Here is a 19,833-nt window from a genome sequence, read left to right as displayed (position 1 = left end):
TTATTTTTATTCCCGGAACAAGTTTACCAAACGCGTATTTTGTTCAAAAATTGTTCCCGGAACAGAAACACTTTTTTCTATTTCGTTCCCTCGGAACAATTTTTAAAAAAAAACACAACCAAACGCACCCATATCTGCCCATGATCATGCTCATCCTTTTCTAAAATAAATTTCGATCGAACCGAAGAAAACAAACGAAGAAGAGAAAGAGGTGGTGAAACAGTTCGCGTGAGGACGCGAGGCTCACCACATCGACCAAAGCGGCTGCCTTATGATGAGGAGAGCCATGAGCGAGGGTGTTAAAAGCGGTGATTGAAACGATCTCTCCTCCGCACGTCACTACACTCCCATCGAGTAGAGGATCGCTCATGTCGCAAAGAGGAAACTTGAAAAGCCATGCACCCAGACCTGGACGAGGTTGGTCGCAACCCTCACCCAGTAGGCCATGCCAACCACAATTTAAAAATAAAAAAAAAAAAAAAATTAAATTAATTAAAAAATCTGAAAAACATTAAAATATTATCAACAGTAGTGCCGGTCATATCATGTAGAGCAATTAACATCTATGTTGGCAAATTCTAGTCAAAATTGACTGGATTCAATTGATAAAAAATGAAAAAAGTTTAATACTCAATTGGCATAGATACAATAGGTTTAGGACTTGTCGGACAATTTTCCCCACAATCTAGAAGATCCAAATCTTTAGGCAAAAAGAAACTCAATGGAAATAGTTATGAAAAATCAAACACCGCCCAAAATTATTAAATGATTCATGCAACAAAATATCGGGGCAACTTTAAGAAAAACACCACGATATATACAACTTTCTGCATATTCTCGCGTCATGCCTTGGGAAATCCATGTCTCTCTCCATTATCGAAAGCTCAAAGCACCAAAAAGAAAAATCACTTACATCCTCCCTTCACCTCCACTTTACTGTGAGTTGAAATAGCCGAGGCACCTGGAAGAAACAAGACGATTATAATCAAGAGCAATCAAAAAATTGTGATCAATAACTAATAAAGGATAAATGACATAAATGATCTCTGAATTTTATAACCCAATATACAACGTCATCCATGAATTATTCAACTTCATCCTGAACTTTAGTTCGATATTCAATAAAACAAAATTGTCCAAGTGATGATAAGAAAAACAGCAAGATATATAAAATTTTCTCTATGTTCTCGCATCATGCTATGTCAGCTAGGGTTTCACGGAATCATGATGCTCAATTTATGTCCTCCTCCATTATTAGAAGTTTGAAGCACCAAATATATAAATATCACTTACGGCCATAGGCTCCTGGAAGGAGCAAAGAGGCTATAACCAAGAGCAAGCAAAAAATGGCAGTGATAAGAGAAGATGATGATGTTGATGAAGGGAAGTGCATTTTGCTATCTGTGTGTGCGGATGTGTAAGTGTGTGGGTGGGTGGGTGGGTATTTATAATCCTCGGCCTGTACATAAAACAAATTAATCAGTTGCATGATCTACACTGAGTAAATGGAGGGAGAAAAAAAAAGCAAACAAAAACTTGAGAAGTATAGTCCAAGGAAGGAGACATGAAAGTCTTCCATATTTGGATTTTCCACATTGAGTAAACGAAGAGTTAGAAAAATCTCCAAGAAGTCTAATCAAGGAAGGGGACTTGTTAGTTTCAAACTCCGCATGCCTTTTCGATTCTTATTCAGTCTCTTTTTGTGTGCATCGTATCATCCACGTGAAGAGGGCATGCAATGTGGTGGGTTGAAAACGGCCATGGAAGTTGCTGACCTCGTTAAGCCTCAGCTCATAAGCGCACGATTGTCCAAAATCGCACTCACGTTACGAATAATAGTCTAAAATGGTTCTCATTTTAGTCGTCAATCATGTGGTTTTGATACTAGTTTCGAGTCATATTATTCCAGTCATAACTTTTATCAGACTCAAAACTTCTGCAGATAAGGATAAAACTTTCTAGTAAAGATCATGAATTGACAAAGAGTAAGGTGTAACTTTTGAGTGAATGACAAATTCTAGCAATATATGAAGAGGGCTGAGCAAGATTTGAGGCTTGAGAGTGAGGTTAAATGGCAGCCAATTGTTTAGTTATGTTTATGTCAACGTTACGAAATATAGCAAATATCACAAAGGGAAATCATATCAAGTTCTTGCGAGGTCTCAAAGTTGCTGAAGATGAAGATATCAATAATAAAATTGCAAGAGGTTAAAGAAACAACTCTCAGAGAAGATTCTCATTGGAAAAAAACTAGCAAGATCATGAATTGCCTATACCTTTGAATGTTCCGCATTGAGTAATTCAAGGGCAAGAAAAACTGGAGAAGTCTACTCAAGGAAGGAGACTTGAAAGTCCTCTATCTTTGGATTTTCTGTGCATTGAGTAAACGAAGGGTAAGAAAAAACTCAAGAAGTCTAAGCAAGGAAAGGGACTTGTTAGTTTCAAAGTCCATATACCTTTTCGGTTCTTATTCGGTCTCTTTGCATGCATCATATCATCCACGAAGAGAGCGTGTAATGTGGTGGGTTGAAAACAGCCGTGAAGGTACCTAACCTCGATAAACCTCTAATTCATAAGCGCGGGATTGTCCAAAAGCACACTCACACTACAAATTGTAGTCTAAAATGGTCCTCATTTGAGATGTCAATCATGTGGTTTGGAGTCATTTTATTCTGGTCCTCGACTTTTAGTGGACTCAAAACTTCTACAAATAAGAATAAAAGTTCCTAAGTTTGTATGGCAAGTGATTATGGTCACAAGATCCATGGTGGCAAAGCTTGGATGAGAGAGAGAGAGAGAGAGAGAGAGAGAGAGAGACTTAAAAATAATAAAAGTTCCTAACATGATCAGTCTACATATGTTAGAAAGATCATGAATGGACAAGCTCAGCTTGTTGGCTAGCAAAGAGTATAGCATAAATTGAGAATCAATGACAAACTCTAGCTGTATGTGAAGACCACAAAACATGAGACTTGAGAGCAAGGCTTCATGGTGTTGAGAAAACTCTATTTTGTTTTTAAGTTTGGCAAAATATTCATAAATTATATCAATCTTGATAATTGCAAAAGTTATTATATTTCAAGTTACACTCCCGCTGAAAAAGAACGTTGATATGATCATTGAAAAAATCTTAATCGATTTAAAGAATCTATGTGGAGCACATATAATCTTAGATATGTCAAGGTGTAGAGTTTACAAGATTTACATCACTATCGTAATCGAAGTGTTTCTTAGTGTGAGTTCTAAACTATCTGAGAGAGGACCTAGCAATCATTACAAGAAAGTCTTTATCTTTGGATGTTCTACATTGAGTCAATGAAGAACAAGAAAAAAACTGTAGAAGTCTACTCAAGGAAGGAGACTTCGAAGTCTTTCATCTTTGGATTTTTGAAGGAAGACTTTGATATTCCAACCGAGGGTTACTGAGACTTGGAAGTCTTTCATCTTTGGATTTTTGAAGGAAGACTTTGAAATTCCAACCGAGGGTTATTGAGACTTGGAAGTATTCCATCTTTGGATTTTCGAAGGAAGACTTTGAAATTCCAACCGAGAGTTACCAAGACTCCCACATGTTGAGAGGCCGATTCTTGTGCATCAAAGCCTGGGCAATTGAGTTGGATGTCAGGATATCTGGTGACTTCATGTTGGTTTGTTTCACAAATATGAAGTCTCCTCCATTTTATCTTTGGGTTTGAACCTCTTACCACTCTTCCCCTGCTCCGATTTTTATGCCTCCCAACATCCGGTAGTGGAGGAACAAGTCCAGGAAGGTCATTGCATGAACATAAGTTTTGCGCATAATGAGTCTGCACATGATAAATCTCACATCTCTTCTCAGTTAAATACATAAAGTTTCCAATTTTATATCCCCAAATCCCCTCAAAATAAAATTTAACCAAGAAAAAAAAAGGTCAACTAATTTGTATAACTCGACAAATAAGTGCTACCGTAAATTATGTTTATTAATCTTTTAGAAAATGAGTTAACCTAATAATAACAACAAACATACGTTCTACGAAATTGAGAGATCATAGATATTATAGTAGGTTCAACCACTTATAACTTTTCAGCAGAGAAATTTAGAGAATTGGGCCTTAAACAGACCGAAAGGATACAGAGCTTAGTCTTGTCTTCTGCGTGGGTGTGAAGCAGCTTCTTGAGAAGGAAATAATGTTACGAATAACAAAAGACTAGCACTAAAGTGCCTAAAAGATGAAAAGGTGCGTTAGCCTGCGCTTATGCGATAACAATTCGATTTCCCTTGCCAATCTGAGCACAACCCGTCATATACCAATTGAAGAGTTCCTTTCAATGACAATTGTTGGCACATCTAAAAGTTGTGACTCAGATGGACTACCTCCGGAAGGAATTAGGTGTTCCGGATGGCGAAGTCTCCCTCAGTTTGCCTTTCGTATTCAGACCTCTGGTTAAACTCAGTCACAGAAACAAGACGACTTCTCCCTCAGTATGCCTTCCGTATTCACACCTCTGGTTAAATCTCTATGCACATCATTCTCCTTATTACACTCTGTAGAAGGCAAGCAAAAAGCAATCCCTACGTGCATGTTTCTCCGGATTCAAACCAAAGACAAACTGCCCAAAAATCAATAATCAGATGGATATTCCTTGACTGATTGATCTTTTCCCCTCATGCTGATGGGATCTCTCACGATGTTTGTGACGCTTATAAGAGCGTTCTTTCTCATCTCGAGACCTGCTTTTGTGATGGCGCTCCTCTCTATCAGACGAGTCTCTCTCTTTATGATCCTCTCTCTCCGATGAACTTCTTCTGCTCCTTTTCTTGATACGTCCATCATCATCAATGGAGCTCCGTTTGCGAGAGCGCTCTTCCCCATCCAAAGAGCTTCTTACAGTTTCTTCCTTCTCCACAGAGCTTCTGTAATGGTGCTTCTCTTCTAATTCCAGCGAGCTCTTCCTATTGGAAAACTCCTGATCCTGATGGCGCCTCTTGTCATGGCGATGTTCTTCCTTGGGAACTTTTGTCGTAAGCGTGATCTAATGTATCACCAGGGCTCCTCCCATGCACGCGATCTTCCCTGTCCTCGGAGTTTCCTCTGTGAGTATGCTCTTCTCTGTTGCTAGAGCTTCTGTGAGATCCTTCTTCCTTATCTAACAAACCCTGTCCTCTTCTAGGGGGTGATGGAACCTGAAAAGATACAAGATCATGACATTCTGCTATACAAGCTTCATAATAAATGTCACGACTCATGAGAAACTCAAAAGGCTACTGCTCAGATACTCTTCTTGCAAATTTCCTAAAGGAGAATGAACTCAACATGAGGCAGTGCAAATTGCCATAGAATTATCACAGGAAAGTCAAAGGGGAAAAGAAGGTCCAGCCCATTCACCAAAAGTGCGTAAACTTTGTCTCCAAGGCCAGTCACTCCGCGGAACTTAACATACCCAAATACATCCATCAAGGTGCAATGAAATACAGAAAGCTAATTATAGCCTCCTCCCCTAATGAAGTTCGAAATGTTATGCAACCCAATCACCAAACGGGCATAACTTAGTCTCCAAGGCCAGTCGCTCCACAGGACTTAGCAAACCCAAATTCATCCAGTAAGGTGCACTGAAGTACAGAAAGCTAATTATAGCTTCCTCCCCCTAATGAATTTGGAAACATTATGCCCGTTGAGGGGCAAAAGGCAAACAATAGCATGGAAAACTATACCAAGGAAAAGTATTACTAGTTCCATTTCTAATAGTACGTTCAAGTAAAGAATTTCAGTAAAACCTTAGTATAGAAGAAAGTAAAGCTAAGAGTTAAAGTTTCCACATGCCTTTATACCAAATAAAGCCACAAAAAAGTGGATTAACTTCAAAACTGAAAAATTCCCGCTCGGTAACCTCCCACCAAATCTACAGCAACCTCGGGAATGCCACTTAACCTTCATGCTCATCCATGCCCACAAATTAAGTCCTCAAGGGTGATGGTTTCCACAAATGCCAGAAGAGTGTCTTAGAAGGGGAGGGGAACAAGGATCTAGGCAGATCTATAAAGAGGCTGATTAGGCCAAGCTTATTTATGGAAATAAGGTGAAAAGGAATTCTCAACAGTGGAATTATATTTTCATGAGTAAAAAGGCGAGCACCCTTTTCATGGAAAACCCCTTCTTGTACAACAAGAATATAAAACATTTGAGCAGTGGATAATGGATGATGGAATGAATAAGGAAGTGAGCTCAATTAGTGAGGGCTAGTACCTCCATCCACGCCATCGTTCATTTAGCTGGTCCAGGTCTTAGTTTTGAATTATAGTCAGACTTAACCTAAGAAATATCACGACACTCTGGTATAGAAGTTTAATGGTAAATGAAATTTCATAACTAACTCAGGAGGGCTAAAACATGCATTTCGATGGAGCTATATGCAGCATTTAGATACAACAGAGACAATACCTCAAAGCGAGACAAGGGACGTTCCTCTGGAGGAGGTGGAATGCCCAGCCTCTTCAAGTCATCCAATGGGATTGGGCGACTGATCATATAATGACAACATAGAAAGAGTTAGTATCATCAAATGTGGCCCAGCTTCATCTTTGCAACAGAATACTAGGATTTTTGAAGTGTCCAAAAGGATCACAACTACTCCTTCAAATTTCGGTTGGTGAAAATGTGTGATTTTCTAGTAGCTTTTCTTAATTTTTTATTGGTTACACATTTCTTCTAGTCTTTTTTCACTAAGAACATTGCAGTAGTTTTTCAACAAAACATGGCATCAGTGTTTCATAACCAACATACATCAAGTTCACATCCTATTGACATTAATCTTCAACGTAAATAAAATGGCGACTAAAAGCAGCAACCACATGAAGAAGCTCTCAAATGAGTTCTCTATACAGATTTTTATCTTAATTTTGCATGTCTTCCAATCTCCTTCGTTCTGAATCCAAATGCACTCATAGTTAGATCTCTAGGTTGACTTACAAAATGTATCTAGCTATTAGATATGATGAGAAAGGCACCCAAAAAGCTCTTAAGAAGGTGCATGGCAAAGCGTCAACAATGAGTCAACAATAAAAGCCTCATCAGCAGCATGTCATGGACTATCTCAAAGACATGAGGACCAATTCAGAAGAATTAACATTAGGCTTCTACCCAGTATCAAGCACAATGTCATGCCTAGAACAGAGTAAAAGTACCTTATATGCACGTCTCATTTCTCTTTCAGTTTCACATTCAACGAAAGCATAACCTCATGAGGCACCAGTCACTGCAAACAGGCAGCGACAGAGTAAGAAATTTGTAGAGCCAATACCTTGAATTTAAAAGGAGGCACAAACAACTATGCCATCCAAAATGCAATCGGCTCATATGCACAGGATAAAGAATATGATAAAACCAGTGATCCTTACTAGCTTCAAACTGGCTATCGGTAATGTTAAAAAGTTATATAAACTACTGCCACTAAAACATCTCCACAAAAATTAGGGTATCAAAAAACTAAGCATATAATAAGTTAGAGATCGAGCATTGCTGCTCTGTCAAAACAGTGAATAAAGTGCAAGCTACCAAGATTTGTTTCATGTTAAGTGAAGTTTGAATTACTATCAACCCGAAGCGCTTATCATGATCTCTCGACGAACTGAAAATCATAGAAATTACAAGAGCTAATAAGATGGTTACCAATGTGCCTGACCAAGCGCAAGTTTTTCACATGACCATACTTGCTCATAGCCTGCACAAGGGAACTCATACTGTAGGTCAAAAAAGCCTAAATCAATTGAAAGACGGATAGAAAAAGCGGTAACTGAAGGCAAAATGCTCCATCTAGCAGTCGGAACCGCCAAAAATACGTTTTTTAAACACCAAAACTGCCATATTTCGGCAAGCATTTCCATTCCCATCCTCGAAAACAAAACAAAGTTCCATCTCCCAACACTCCCCTCATAAATCACGAGAACGACGCCAAGTCGAATAATTTATTTATCTCCCAAGCAGGCAAGCAGGCAGGCAGGCAGGCAGGCAGGCAGGCAGCCGTTGTCACCTCAAACGAGCTCAACAGCTGAAACACCCACACCCAAAAAAAAAAGGAAAAAAAAAGAACTACTCTTCCTCAAAAGGAGAGAGAAGAGAGAAATGGGAATGAAAGAAAACCTCAAAAATCAAGACAAAGGCCAGACCTTGCGGAGAGTGTCCTCGGAGGTGAAGTGGGAGAGGCGCCCGACGAAGAGGGTGCAGTACGGGTCGCCCACGGCCTTGGGATCGCCAAACGGGTCATCTGGGGGAGGGGGGGAATCGCGAGGAAACGGGCGAATCGAAAACGGCGTCAGAAACCAGGAAATAGCTAAGAAAACGGGAAAGAGAAGAGGGAGGGGGATTTTACAGAGGCCGGCGGAGGAGCAGAGGTGGGCGCGGTAGACGGCGTTGTCGTGGGGAGGACGTCGGTGCCGTCGATGCTGCCGGCCTGGATCGGGTGGTACGACTCCGCGTAGAACACCGAGTTCAGCCTGCTGCTGCTGTTCCTGCTCATCTCCCTCCCTCCCTCTCTACTTTCTCTCTCTAGGAACAGAGTCTCCGAGGAAGACGAAAGCGCAGCAAAAACAGAGGACTATGGGAGGATGCTTTCTCTTAATGAAGAAGAAGTTCACAAACAGCACTAGAAATTTAATTCCATGATGTGCTAAATCTTAATTTTCTGTATAGAAAAAAAGAAAAGAAAAGGATAACGAAGTCCTGAAACTTTTTAATTTTAAAATTTTCAAAAAGTACAATTAACTTTTAAAACTTGTTACAAAAGTGTAAAGATGTCATAAAATTTTAAAAAAGTGTAATTAAATCATAAAATTTGATCAAATCAAATTCTTCCATTGATAGCACTTTTTGAAAATTTTAAAATTTGATTGTACTTTTACGATAAATTTTAAGATTTAATTGTAATTTTTTAAAATTTAGGACTAAATTGCATTTTCGTGATAAATTTTAAGATTTTTAATGTATTTATCTGAAAAAAAGTTAAAAATCATTTTGACATGTTTATGGAATTAATTTTGTAGAGCAACTTGTGATAAGAGAAAACTTATTTTTTCATCGGGCCAAATTAATTATTGAACGTGAAAAACTTTGCAACTTAATTTTCTAAATGAGTATCGCATTTTGATTTTATATGTCATGGAGAGATGAAAGTTTATTTAGTAATCGAAAAGGTATTTTTCTTTTTCCATAAGGAAACTAATTAACCGGGTTCTGAACTTTATTAACGTTTCATCGTTTGACGTTGTTAAGTTCATTTGCTAAATATGGGGATGCTCGTTCCTACTTTTAAAGGGACGGGGATTCATTAGGAAGACCTATGCAATGTCCATTTCATTTTTGTCCTTCTATTAATATAATATGATATCAATTATTAGGTTACTAAATGTCGATAATACAACGTCTTGTTAATTTTAATTATTCATAAAAATTTTATTAGAATATAACAATGCTAAATTTTTCATAATATTTTATTAGCATTAATTATGATATAGCAATACTATCTATTGTACAACATTCCATTTATTATACTAAAATATTTTATAATCATAATTGATTATTACGTGATATTAAAATAGTATTCTGCAATTACATGGTGAATTTTACTTGTGCTTTTTACTACTTTGAAAAATAGAAAACTTATTGAATCGATCGTGAAGATGGCTATTAGATAAATTTTTATGGATGCTAAACTACATAATGCCTTATTAATCTAGCAATATTCTCTAATTGTCCTCATTAGTGACTAAAATCCTTTAATTTTAGTTAAGAGTAAAGGTCTTTGATGGCCAAAATGAGATAACGAAGCTAACGGTGATATTGGTAATAAAAATGAAAGAGGTTGAGTTCCGAAAGTTATTATTGATTTTTTTCCATGAAAAATCAATGATTCACAAACATTTTTCTAAATATAGTTATTTGTATTGATTAGAAAACTAGTTAATGGAATATATTTTCGTCATCAATAATAATCTTTGCCTAAACATCTTATCGATGATAAAATGTTTCTCTCATTAATTCATTGTTACAAGTAATAGAAGTGAGTATTTTTAGAAATACTTCAAATTGGCGATATTTCACGAAGCAAACGCATCTAAAAAATTAAAGGATTTTATGTATTTTTCAATGAGGGTTTTTCCTTTCATCACTCTCTCTCTCCAAAATATATTCTCTTTTTTCTCTCTCTAACTGAAGGATTTATAATTGTATTAACGCCACGGCAACGGCTTGGGTGCGGGTGACGAAAAGCCGCTAAAGAAAATGTTAACAAAATTCAGGAGCCATCAAGAACTTGAAAATCGAAATCGGCCTGACCAAACCGACCCCCGCATTTCTCAGGCACGACGTAGATGATGACAGGATTTGAAATTCGGCAGAAGAAGCAACCGAGCATCTTCTGAACTCTGCAGCTAGAAACGAACAACTTGCTCAAAGTCTAGAGAGGGAGAGAGGGAGGGAAAGACAAGGCGGTGATTTCATTCTCGCTCGCTGTTCCGAATCCTTCGCGGTTCTCAACCAAAATATATTTCTTACTTTGATTCTTGATCGCTCCTTCCCCTTGCTTAGGAAACTATGAACTTAATCGTTTAATTCTAAACTTCTCAATTTGTAGTTAGAAACTTTTTGACAATTTGTCCATATAACCTATTCTGTCAATTTCAGTTAGAAATTGATAGCCTCATGCTTATCATCTTATATTTTCCTTTTTTTTTTCCTTTTTTATTATTAAGGGCCCGCCAGGGCTGGGGTTGCGAGACCGAATAAGGACATAAATGTGTATTTCGGATTTTGCATTGCCATAAAATGCCAGTCACTTTCTCTGGTGGTAAGCCAAGCGGATAACACAGATTTTGGTCATCCCTCCCCGTGACTCGATAGAAATACATACTGATGATGAGGGCAATAGGGGGAGCTGATAGGTGGAAAAGTCCAGAGTGAAGAATCCTTTCTTTGTCAGCACCCATATTGCTCGACATGGATCTTCTTTGCATTGTACATCCAAATGATATAACATCTAGAATATTGCCTTTATATGTTTATGTACAATTTCTCATAGAAATCTCTATCGCCTCATATATATCATGCGCATTTGCTTATGAAGGATAAAATATAGTATGTCTTTACCGAAGCTCGGCAAACAAAAAGCTCAGCAAACAAAAAGTTGAGTAAAGTATCCCTGAATTCTTAGAATGGACTCGGGTAGTGCTTAATTTCTGGAGTAGCCGTCATTCATGGACTATGGGGCAAGTACGACTTGTCTATAGGTCTTTTCAAGCTAAAATTCATGGTTTGCCCCCAACAACTGCAATGTAACCCATATCACAGTTGCACCTATTAGCATTGTTTTAGCTTCACAGTCTTGTCCATGCACTCCTTCTCTCTCTCTTTTTGCGCGGGGGGAGGGGGGCGGCTGATTTTGAGTATATGGATCTGTTAAGAGCATCAGGCCATTCTTATTACACTAGGCAACTTGTTTGTCGCAACCGAATAATGGAAAATTGCCCAGCAAGTCGTAAACCTATCATATGGTAGCCAGTACAATCTTGATTTCTTTTTTTTAAAATTTTGCAATTTAATCCAAAATCAAAGTAGCCCTTTGGTCAATTTTGGCCTAAAATCATTGAAGTGGCAGTTAAGTTAGCGTCACCATCTAATGTGGCATAACCGGCATTGGCGTGGATAGATTTTGTAAAAAATTGTATTGTTTTTCCTACCAATAATACGATGAAGGAAAAAAAATTAAAAGAAAAGAAAAAGGAAAAAAGTATGATTTTTTTCAAAGAGCATCCACGTCGATCGTACTAAGAAAAATAGAGATACTGACTTGACCATCATATTAGCGTTTTACTAGGCAAAATTGATGAAAGTTTATATTGACAAATTGTCATAAAGTTTAGAACTCAATTGATAAAATAAAAAAATAAAAAATTATAAGTGAATTGACCATCGTACAATATATTTAAGACTTTTTGAACAATTATGCCACCGAATAGCTATCGAGATAGAAGGCTCCTTGAGTGGACCAATGAATTTGCCCCACTTCCTAATGTGCAAGACAGTGATGAGATGTCTCTGTTCGGGTGAACATTATTCAAGATTAAACTGTAAAACTCATATCTTTATATTTTACTATTGTCAAGATGAGTCTACACATGAGAATGTCTGGAAGATGATTTGCAGAATACTGGGAATTGAAGTTATTCTACTACAACTAGAACGTACCAAGAGTATTATGACATATTACATGTATATCACGATCATGAGAAACACGAAGTTCTTGGCTTGATGGCATCTGGAACAACCAACATGTTTTCTTTTCAAGGACCTGTCCGGTTGTCTGCAACCATGTTTAATATAGAGGGAAATGAAGGAATGAGTCTCACCAGAAGAAACGAAATTAATTCTCGAAAAGTAGATGATGCGAGACTGTCCTTTTTTAACTTTTTCTTTTTCTATTGAGAATGCAAGACTATCTTTTTTTTTTTTTTTTGATAGCTCATTGCCGCACCCCCTCCTCACTTTGAGACTCTGTTAGTAATATACTCCAGACAAATATTAGTCATGGGATGTACATTTGTTTTTTTTTTTTTTTTGTAATTAATTTAAAAAGTACAAAGAAATTATTGACATGATGAAATTACCATGATCCCCCCCAACTGTAGAAAACCTTATTGACCAAGTTGTGACCATACTATGCAAATGAGTACACGAATAGTGTCAGTACAGAGAACCGAGATTTTGTTACTAAATTTTGCCATAAATAAGAAATTAGGCATATGCACATACTATGTTCGCAAAGATGAAATTTCATGGAGTATCAATAATCATTTGACGCACAAGTGATATCGAACATGTTACATGATTATATGACTAGAGAATATCCGATGAATTAAGATTGTAGTGCTTTCGAGCGAGCGTAATACAATATATGATGAATGATTCACACATATATAAATCATTCTAGAGGCAAACAACAATTCTAGAGGCAGACAACATGATAGAAAGGTTCAAGATATGGAGGAAAACGAAGACTCACACGGATTATGACCATACGTTCCGGCAGGACGAGTAGGGCTTCCCACCACAGGGATACCTGCATGTGCAGGACAATACAATGAAAATTGATATGAAATATCATATACTATATGATGAAAAGGGCCAAGATATGGAGTAAAAGGAGTACTCACGATCATGGAAAAAATTGTCAAAAAAGTTATAAACCTATTGAATTATTGTCAACTTAATCATAAACCTTTCAATTTTACCAATTAACTTCCAAACATTTTCATATTCTATCAATTGAGTGCATTCGGCCAATTATGACTGGAATTTAGTCATAAACCTTTCAATTTTACATAATTATATGACGAGAAAACATCCGATGAATGAAGATTGTAGTGCTTTTGAGCGAGTGTAATACAATGTTTGATGAATGATTCACACATGTATAAACCATTCTAGAGGTAGACAACATGATAGAAAGGTTCGAGATATGGAGTAAAAAGAAAACTCACATGGACTATATCGGCCACCGCCACGGCCACAAGGACGATGGCTTCCCACTGGAGGGATAGCTGCATGTGCAGGACAATACAATGAAAATTGTTATGCAATATCATATACTATGTGATGAAAAGGGCCGGGATATGGAGTAAAAGGAGGATTCACAATCATGGCAAAAATTGTCAAAAAAGTTATAAACCTATTGAACTATTGTCAATTTAGTCATAGATCTTTCAATTTTACCAATTGAATTCTAAATATTTTCATATTCAGCCAATTATGGCCGAAATTTACTGACTTGGACATCAGCCAACGACAAAACCAGCACTTATATGAACAATTTTTAAAATATTTTAATATTTTTAATATTTTTTATTCATTATTTTTTTTTCCTCTTTTCTCTTTCCGCGATAACAGTTTTCCGCGATAACAGTTTGGGTGAGGGTCACGGCCAGCCTTGCCCAGATCTGGGCACGTGGCTTTTAGGCTTCAGCTTCCTCTCCGCAACATGAACAAAGGGCAAGAAAGTTCAACCAAATTCCCATCGAGCAAAGGAAGGTGAGATTTGAGGCGCTAATTTTTGCGAAATTGGGAAGTGAACAAGGGACGCATATTCTGGAGATTCTCGGCCAAGGAACAAGAATGAAAGTAGAGAATCAAGTGGTTCAACGCGGCTGAAGAAATCGAATTCAATGGAGATTCGAGGGGAAACCGTAGGTTGGCAGAATAAAAAGAGATTTTCGGAGTCTTCTACAAGGGAAGTTTCAATGAAAAAAAGGGGAAGGGAAACAAGGGTTGAAACCCGTGGGAGATGGGCAAAATTTTCTCAAAGGAAAGCAATGACCTGTGGGAATCATATCTGCCCATGATCATGCTCATCCTTCTCTAAAATAAATTTCGATCGAACCGAAGAAAACAAACGAAGAAGAGAAAGAGGTGGTGAAACAGTTCACCACATCGACCAAAGCAGCTGCCTTATGATAAGGAGAGCCATGAGCGAGGGCGTTAAAAAGCAGTGATTGAAACGATCTCTTTCTCCGCACGTCACTATACTCCCATCGAGTAGAGGATCGCTCATGTCGCAAAGAGGAAACTTGAAAAGCCATGCACCCAGATCTAGACGAGGCTGGTCGCAACCCTCACCCAGTACGCTATTGCCAGCCACAATTAAAAAAAAAAAGGAGAAAAGGAAAAAGAAAATTAATTAAATTAATTAAAAATTCTGAAAAAATATTAAAATATTATTAACGTCAGTGTCGATCATGTCACGTTTCCAACCAAAATTGACTGGATTCAATTGACAAAAAATGGAAAAGTTTAAGACTCAATTGGCATAGATACATTAGGTTTACGATTTGTTAGACAATTTTCCCTACAATCTAGAAGACCCAAATCTGTAGGCAAGAAAAAACTCAATGGAAATCGTTATGAAAGATCTAACACCGCCCAAAATCATTAAATGATTCATGCAGCGAAATATCGGGGCAACTTTAAGAAAAACACCACGATATATAGAACTTTCTGCATGTTCTCGCGTCATGCCTTGGGAAATCCATGTCCCTCTCCATTATCGAAAGCTCAAAGCACCAAAAAGAAAAATCACTTACATCCTCCCTTCACCGCCACTTTACTGTGAGTTGAAATAGCCGAGGCACCTGGAAGAAACAAGAAGATTATAATCTAGAGCAAGCAAAAAATTGTGATCAATAACTAATAAAAGATAAATAACATAAATGATCTCTGAACTTTATAATCCAATATACAATGTCATCCATGAATTATTCAACTTCATCCCGAACTTTAGTTCGATATTCAATAAAACAAAATTGTCCAAGTGATGATAAGAAAAACAGCAAGATATATAAAATTTTCTCTACGTTCTCACGTCATGCTATGTCAGCTATGGTTTCACGGAATCATGATGCTCAATTTATGTCCTTCTCCATTATTAGAAGCTTGAAGCACCAAATATATAAATATCACTTACGGCCATAGGCTCCCGGAAGGAACAGGGAAGCTATAACCAAGAGCAAGCAGAAAATGGCGGTGATAAGAGAAGATGATGATGTTGAGGAAGGGAAGTGCATTTTTGCTATGTGTGTGTGTGTGTGTGTGTGTGTGTGTGTGTGTGTATTTATAATCCCCGACCTGCAAATAAAACAAATTAATCAGTTGCATGATCTCCACTGAGTAAATGGAGGGAGAGAAAAATCCAAGGAAGGAGACCTAAAAGTCTTCCATCTTTGGATTTTGTACTCTGAGCAAACGAAGAGTAAGAAAAAACTCAAGAAGTCTATCAAGGAAGGGGACGGGACTTATTATGTTCAAACTCTGCATGGCCTTTGGAATCTTATCTAGTCTCTTTTTGTGTGCATCATATCATCCACATGAAGAGAGCATGCAATGCGGTGGATTGAAATCAGCCATAGAGGTACCTGACCTTGGTAAGCCTCAACTCATAAGCACACGATTGTCCAAAATTGCATTCACACTACGAATAATAATCTAAAATTGTTCTCATTTGAGTCATCAATCATGTGGTTTTCATACTAGTTTTGAGTCATTTTATTCCGGTCATAACTTTTAGTAGATTTGAAACTTCTGTAGATAAGGATAGAACTTTCTAGCAAAGATCATGAATTGGCAAAGAGTAAGCGTAACTTTTGAGTGAATGATAAATTCTAGCAATATGTGAAGAGAGCTAAGCAAGACTTGAGGCTTGAGAGCAAGGTTAAATGGCAGCCAATTGTTCAATTATGTTTATGTCAACGTTACGAAATATAGCAAATATCACGAAGGGAAATCATATCAAGTTCTTGCGAGGTCTCAAAGTTGCTGAAGACGAAGATATAAATAATAAAAATGCAAGAGGTTAAAGAAAAAACTCTCAAAGAAGATTCTCATTGGCAAAAACTAGCAAGATCATGAACTGTCTATACCTTTGAATGTTCCACATTGAGTAATTCAAGGGTAAGAAAAAATTGAAGAAGTCTACTCAAGGAAGGAGACTTGAAAGTCCCCCATCTTTGGATTTTCTACCTTGAGTAAACGAAGAGTAAGAAAAACTCAATAAGTCTAATAAAGGGAGGGGTCTTGTTAGTTTCGAAGTCCATATACCTTTTCGGTTCTTATTCGGTCTCTTTGCATGCATCATATCATCCACACGAAGAGAGCGTGCAATGTGGTGGGTTGAAAACAAGCGTGGAGGTACCTAACCTTGGTAAACCTCTAATTCATAAGAGGGTGATTGTCCAAAGGCCCCCTCACTACGAATTGTAGTCTAAAATGGTCCTCATTTGAAACGTCAATCATGTGGTTTGGAGTCATTTTATTCTGGTCCACAACTTTTAGTGGACTCAAAACTTCTACAAATAAGGATAAAAGTTCCTAAGTTTGGACGGCAAATCAGTGAGAAGGGGGGAGGGGGGAGAGAGAAAGACTTCACAAAAAAAAAGTTCCTAACATGATCAATTTGCACATGTTAAAAAGATCATAAATGGACGGAGTGAGCTCAACTTGTTGACTAGCAAAGAGTAAAGCGTAAATTGTGAATTAATGACAAATTCTAGCGGTATATGAAGACTACAAAATAAGCTAACATGAGGCTTGAGAGTAAGGTTTCATTGTGTTGAGAAAACCCTATTATGTTTTTAAATTTGACAAAACTATTCATAAATTATATCAATCTCGATAATTACAAAAGTTACTTGTATTTCAAGTTACACTCGCGCTGAAAAAGAACGTTGATATGATCATTGAAAAGATCCTAATTGACTTAAAGAACCTATGTGGAGCACATATAATCTTGGATATGCCAAGGTGTATAGTTTACAAGATTTACATCACTCTCGTAATCGAAGTGTCTCTCAGTGCAGTCATCGTGAATACTGAACTATCGAAGTCGTTGACAAAGGACCTAGCAATCATTGCATGAAAGTCTTTTATCTTTGAATGTTCTACATTGAGTAAATGAAGGGCAAGAAAAAACTGTAAAAGTCTACTAAAAAAAGGAGACTTGGAAGTCTTCCATCTTTGGATTTTTTAAGGAAGACTTTGAAATTCCGACCGAGAGTTACTGAGACTTGAAAGTCTTCCATCTTTGGATTTTCGACGGAAGACTTTGAAATTCCGACCGAGAGTTACCGAGACTCCCATATGTTGAGAAGCCGGTTCTTGTGCATCAAAACCTGGCAATTGAGTTGGATGTCTGAATATCTAGTGGCTTCATGTTGGTTTATTTCACAGATATGAAGTCTCCTCCATTTTATCTTTGGGTTTGAACCTCTTACTACTCTTCCCCTGCTCCGATTTTTATGCCTCCCAACATCTGGTAGTGGAGGAACAAGTCCAGGAAGGTCATTGCATGAACAGAAGTTTTGCGCATAATGAGTCTGCACATAATAAATCTCACATCTCTTCTCAGTTAAACACATAAAGTTTCCAATTTTATACCCCCAAACCCCCTCAAAATAAAATTTATGCAAGAAAAAAACAGAGGACAACCGATTTGTATAACTAGACAAACAATTGGTACCGTAAGTTATGTTTATTAATCTTTTAGAAAATGAGTTAACCTAATAGTAACAACAAACATATGATCTACGAAATTGAGAGATCATATATATTATAATACGTTCGACCACTTATAACGTTACGGCTTATTTATAATTATAGTGATATTAACTAAACAAATCTCATAAAATACTTGATCGTTAAGAGAGAAATGGGAATGAAAGAAAACCTCAGAATCAAGACAAAGGCCAGACCTTGCGGAGAGTGTCCTCGTAGGTGAAGTGGGAGAGGCGCCCCACGAAGAGGGTGCAGTAGGGGTCGCCCACGGCCTTGGGATCGCCAAACGGGTCATCTGGTGGGGGGGAATCGCGAGGAAAAGGGCGAATCGAAAACGGAGTCAGAAACCCAGGAAGTAAAGCAAAGAAAACGGCAAAGAGAAGAGGGAGAGGGGGATTTTACAGAGGCCGGCGGAGGAGCAGAGGTGGGCGCGGTAGACGGCGTTGTCGTGGGGAGGACGTCGGTGCCGTCGATGCTGCCCGCCTGGATCGGGTGGTACGACTCCGCGTAGAACACCGAGTTCAGCCTGCCGCTGCTGTTCCTGCTCATCTCCCTCCCTCTCTCTCTCTACTTTTCTCTCTAGGAACAGAGTCTCCGAGGAAGACGAAAGCGCAGCGAAACAGAGGAAGATGGGAGGATGCTTTCTCTTAACGAAGAAGAAGTTCACAAACAGCACTAGAAATTTAATTCCATGATGTGCTAAATCTTAATTTTCTGTATAGAGAAAAAATAAAATAAGATAATGAAGTCCTGAAACTTTTAATTTCAAAATTTTCAAAAAGTACAATTAATTTCTAAAACTTGTTACAAAAATATAAGAAGATCCTAAAACTTTTAAAAAGCGTAATCAAATCGTAAAATTTGATCAAATCAAGTTCTTCCATTAATAATATTTTTTGAAAGATTTAGAATTCGATTGCATTTTCATAATAAGTTTTAAAACTTTCAAAAAATACAATTAGATCTTAAACTTGATTGCACTTTCATGATAAATTTCAAAATTTAATTATAATTTTTCAAAGTTTAGGATTAAATTGCATTTTCGTAATAAATTTTAAGATTTTTAATGCATTTATCCCCAAAAAGGTTAAAAATCATTTTGACATGTTTATGGAGTTAATTTTGTAGAAATAATAGAGCCACTTGTGATGAAGAGAAAACTTACTTTTTCATCGGGCGAAATTAATTAATGAATGTGAAAAACTTTGCAACTTAAATTTCTAAATGAGTATCGCATTTTGATTTTATATGTCATGGCAAGATGAAAGTTTATTTAGTAATCAAAAAGGTATTTTTCTTTTTCCATAAGGAAATTAATTAACTAGGTTTTGAATTTTATTAACGTCTCATCGTTTGACTTTATTAAGTTTATTTACTAAAGGGAAAATCTCAAATAAGAATATGAAGTAGAGCCATCTTTTCAAAAAAAAATATAAAGTGGATACCGTCTCAAATAAAGACCTAAAGTAGCTAACTTACTTTCAATTAAGGACCTGAACTTCTAATTTTATTCATAGTCATGGGCACTTTTGTCCTAGTACATTATTCTTTATTTTTTGTCTCTCTTTCTTCTTTTTTCTTTATTCATCTTTCTCATGCTCTACATCACTTCCATTGTCAGCCCCTCCGTCTCTCTCTTTGTCATCTCGTTGTATGACCAAAGATTGGGTTAACACGAGCCATTACAACATAGTCTAATTCATTGAAAATTTTAAATTTTGCTCCTTAAAATAGTTTGTAGACAATTCCACGAAACCAAAATGAG

At 37.2% G+C, this 19,833-nt stretch overlaps 2 protein-coding genes across 2 annotated transcripts; both read right to left on the bottom strand.

Moving 5' to 3' along the window:
- Window positions 1–4,013: 4,013 nt before the first annotated feature.
- LOC120287663 (U11/U12 small nuclear ribonucleoprotein 35 kDa protein-like) lies at window positions 4,014–8,557 on the bottom strand. The gene is made up of 4 exons (XM_039300802.1): window positions 8,350–8,557; window positions 8,147–8,244; window positions 6,423–6,501; window positions 4,014–5,167 (listed from the first exon to the last, which is right to left on the bottom strand). The coding sequence occupies exons 1-4, from the start codon at window positions 8,494–8,496 to the stop codon at window positions 4,973–4,975; spliced, it is 519 nt and encodes a 172-aa protein (XP_039156736.1). The 5' UTR covers window positions 8,497–8,557; the 3' UTR covers window positions 4,014–4,972.
- An 8,846-nt stretch (window positions 8,558–17,403) lies between these two features.
- Window positions 17,404–18,631, bottom strand: LOC108956785. The gene is made up of 3 exons (XM_018866732.2): window positions 18,471–18,631; window positions 18,266–18,363; window positions 17,404–17,890 (listed from the first exon to the last, which is right to left on the bottom strand). Exons 1-3 carry the CDS (start codon window positions 18,615–18,617, stop codon window positions 17,788–17,790), a joined length of 348 nt encoding a protein of 115 aa, XP_018722277.2. The 5' UTR covers window positions 18,618–18,631; the 3' UTR covers window positions 17,404–17,787.
- Between the last annotated feature and the right edge of the window lie 1,202 nt (window positions 18,632–19,833).

Source organism: Eucalyptus grandis, chromosome 8 (assembly GCF_016545825.1).
Source record: "Eucalyptus grandis isolate ANBG69807.140 chromosome 8, ASM1654582v1, whole genome shotgun sequence".
NCBI classification, from domain to species: Eukaryota; Viridiplantae; Streptophyta; class Magnoliopsida; order Myrtales; family Myrtaceae; genus Eucalyptus; species Eucalyptus grandis.
This window is presented reverse-complemented; position numbering and strand designations above follow the sequence as displayed.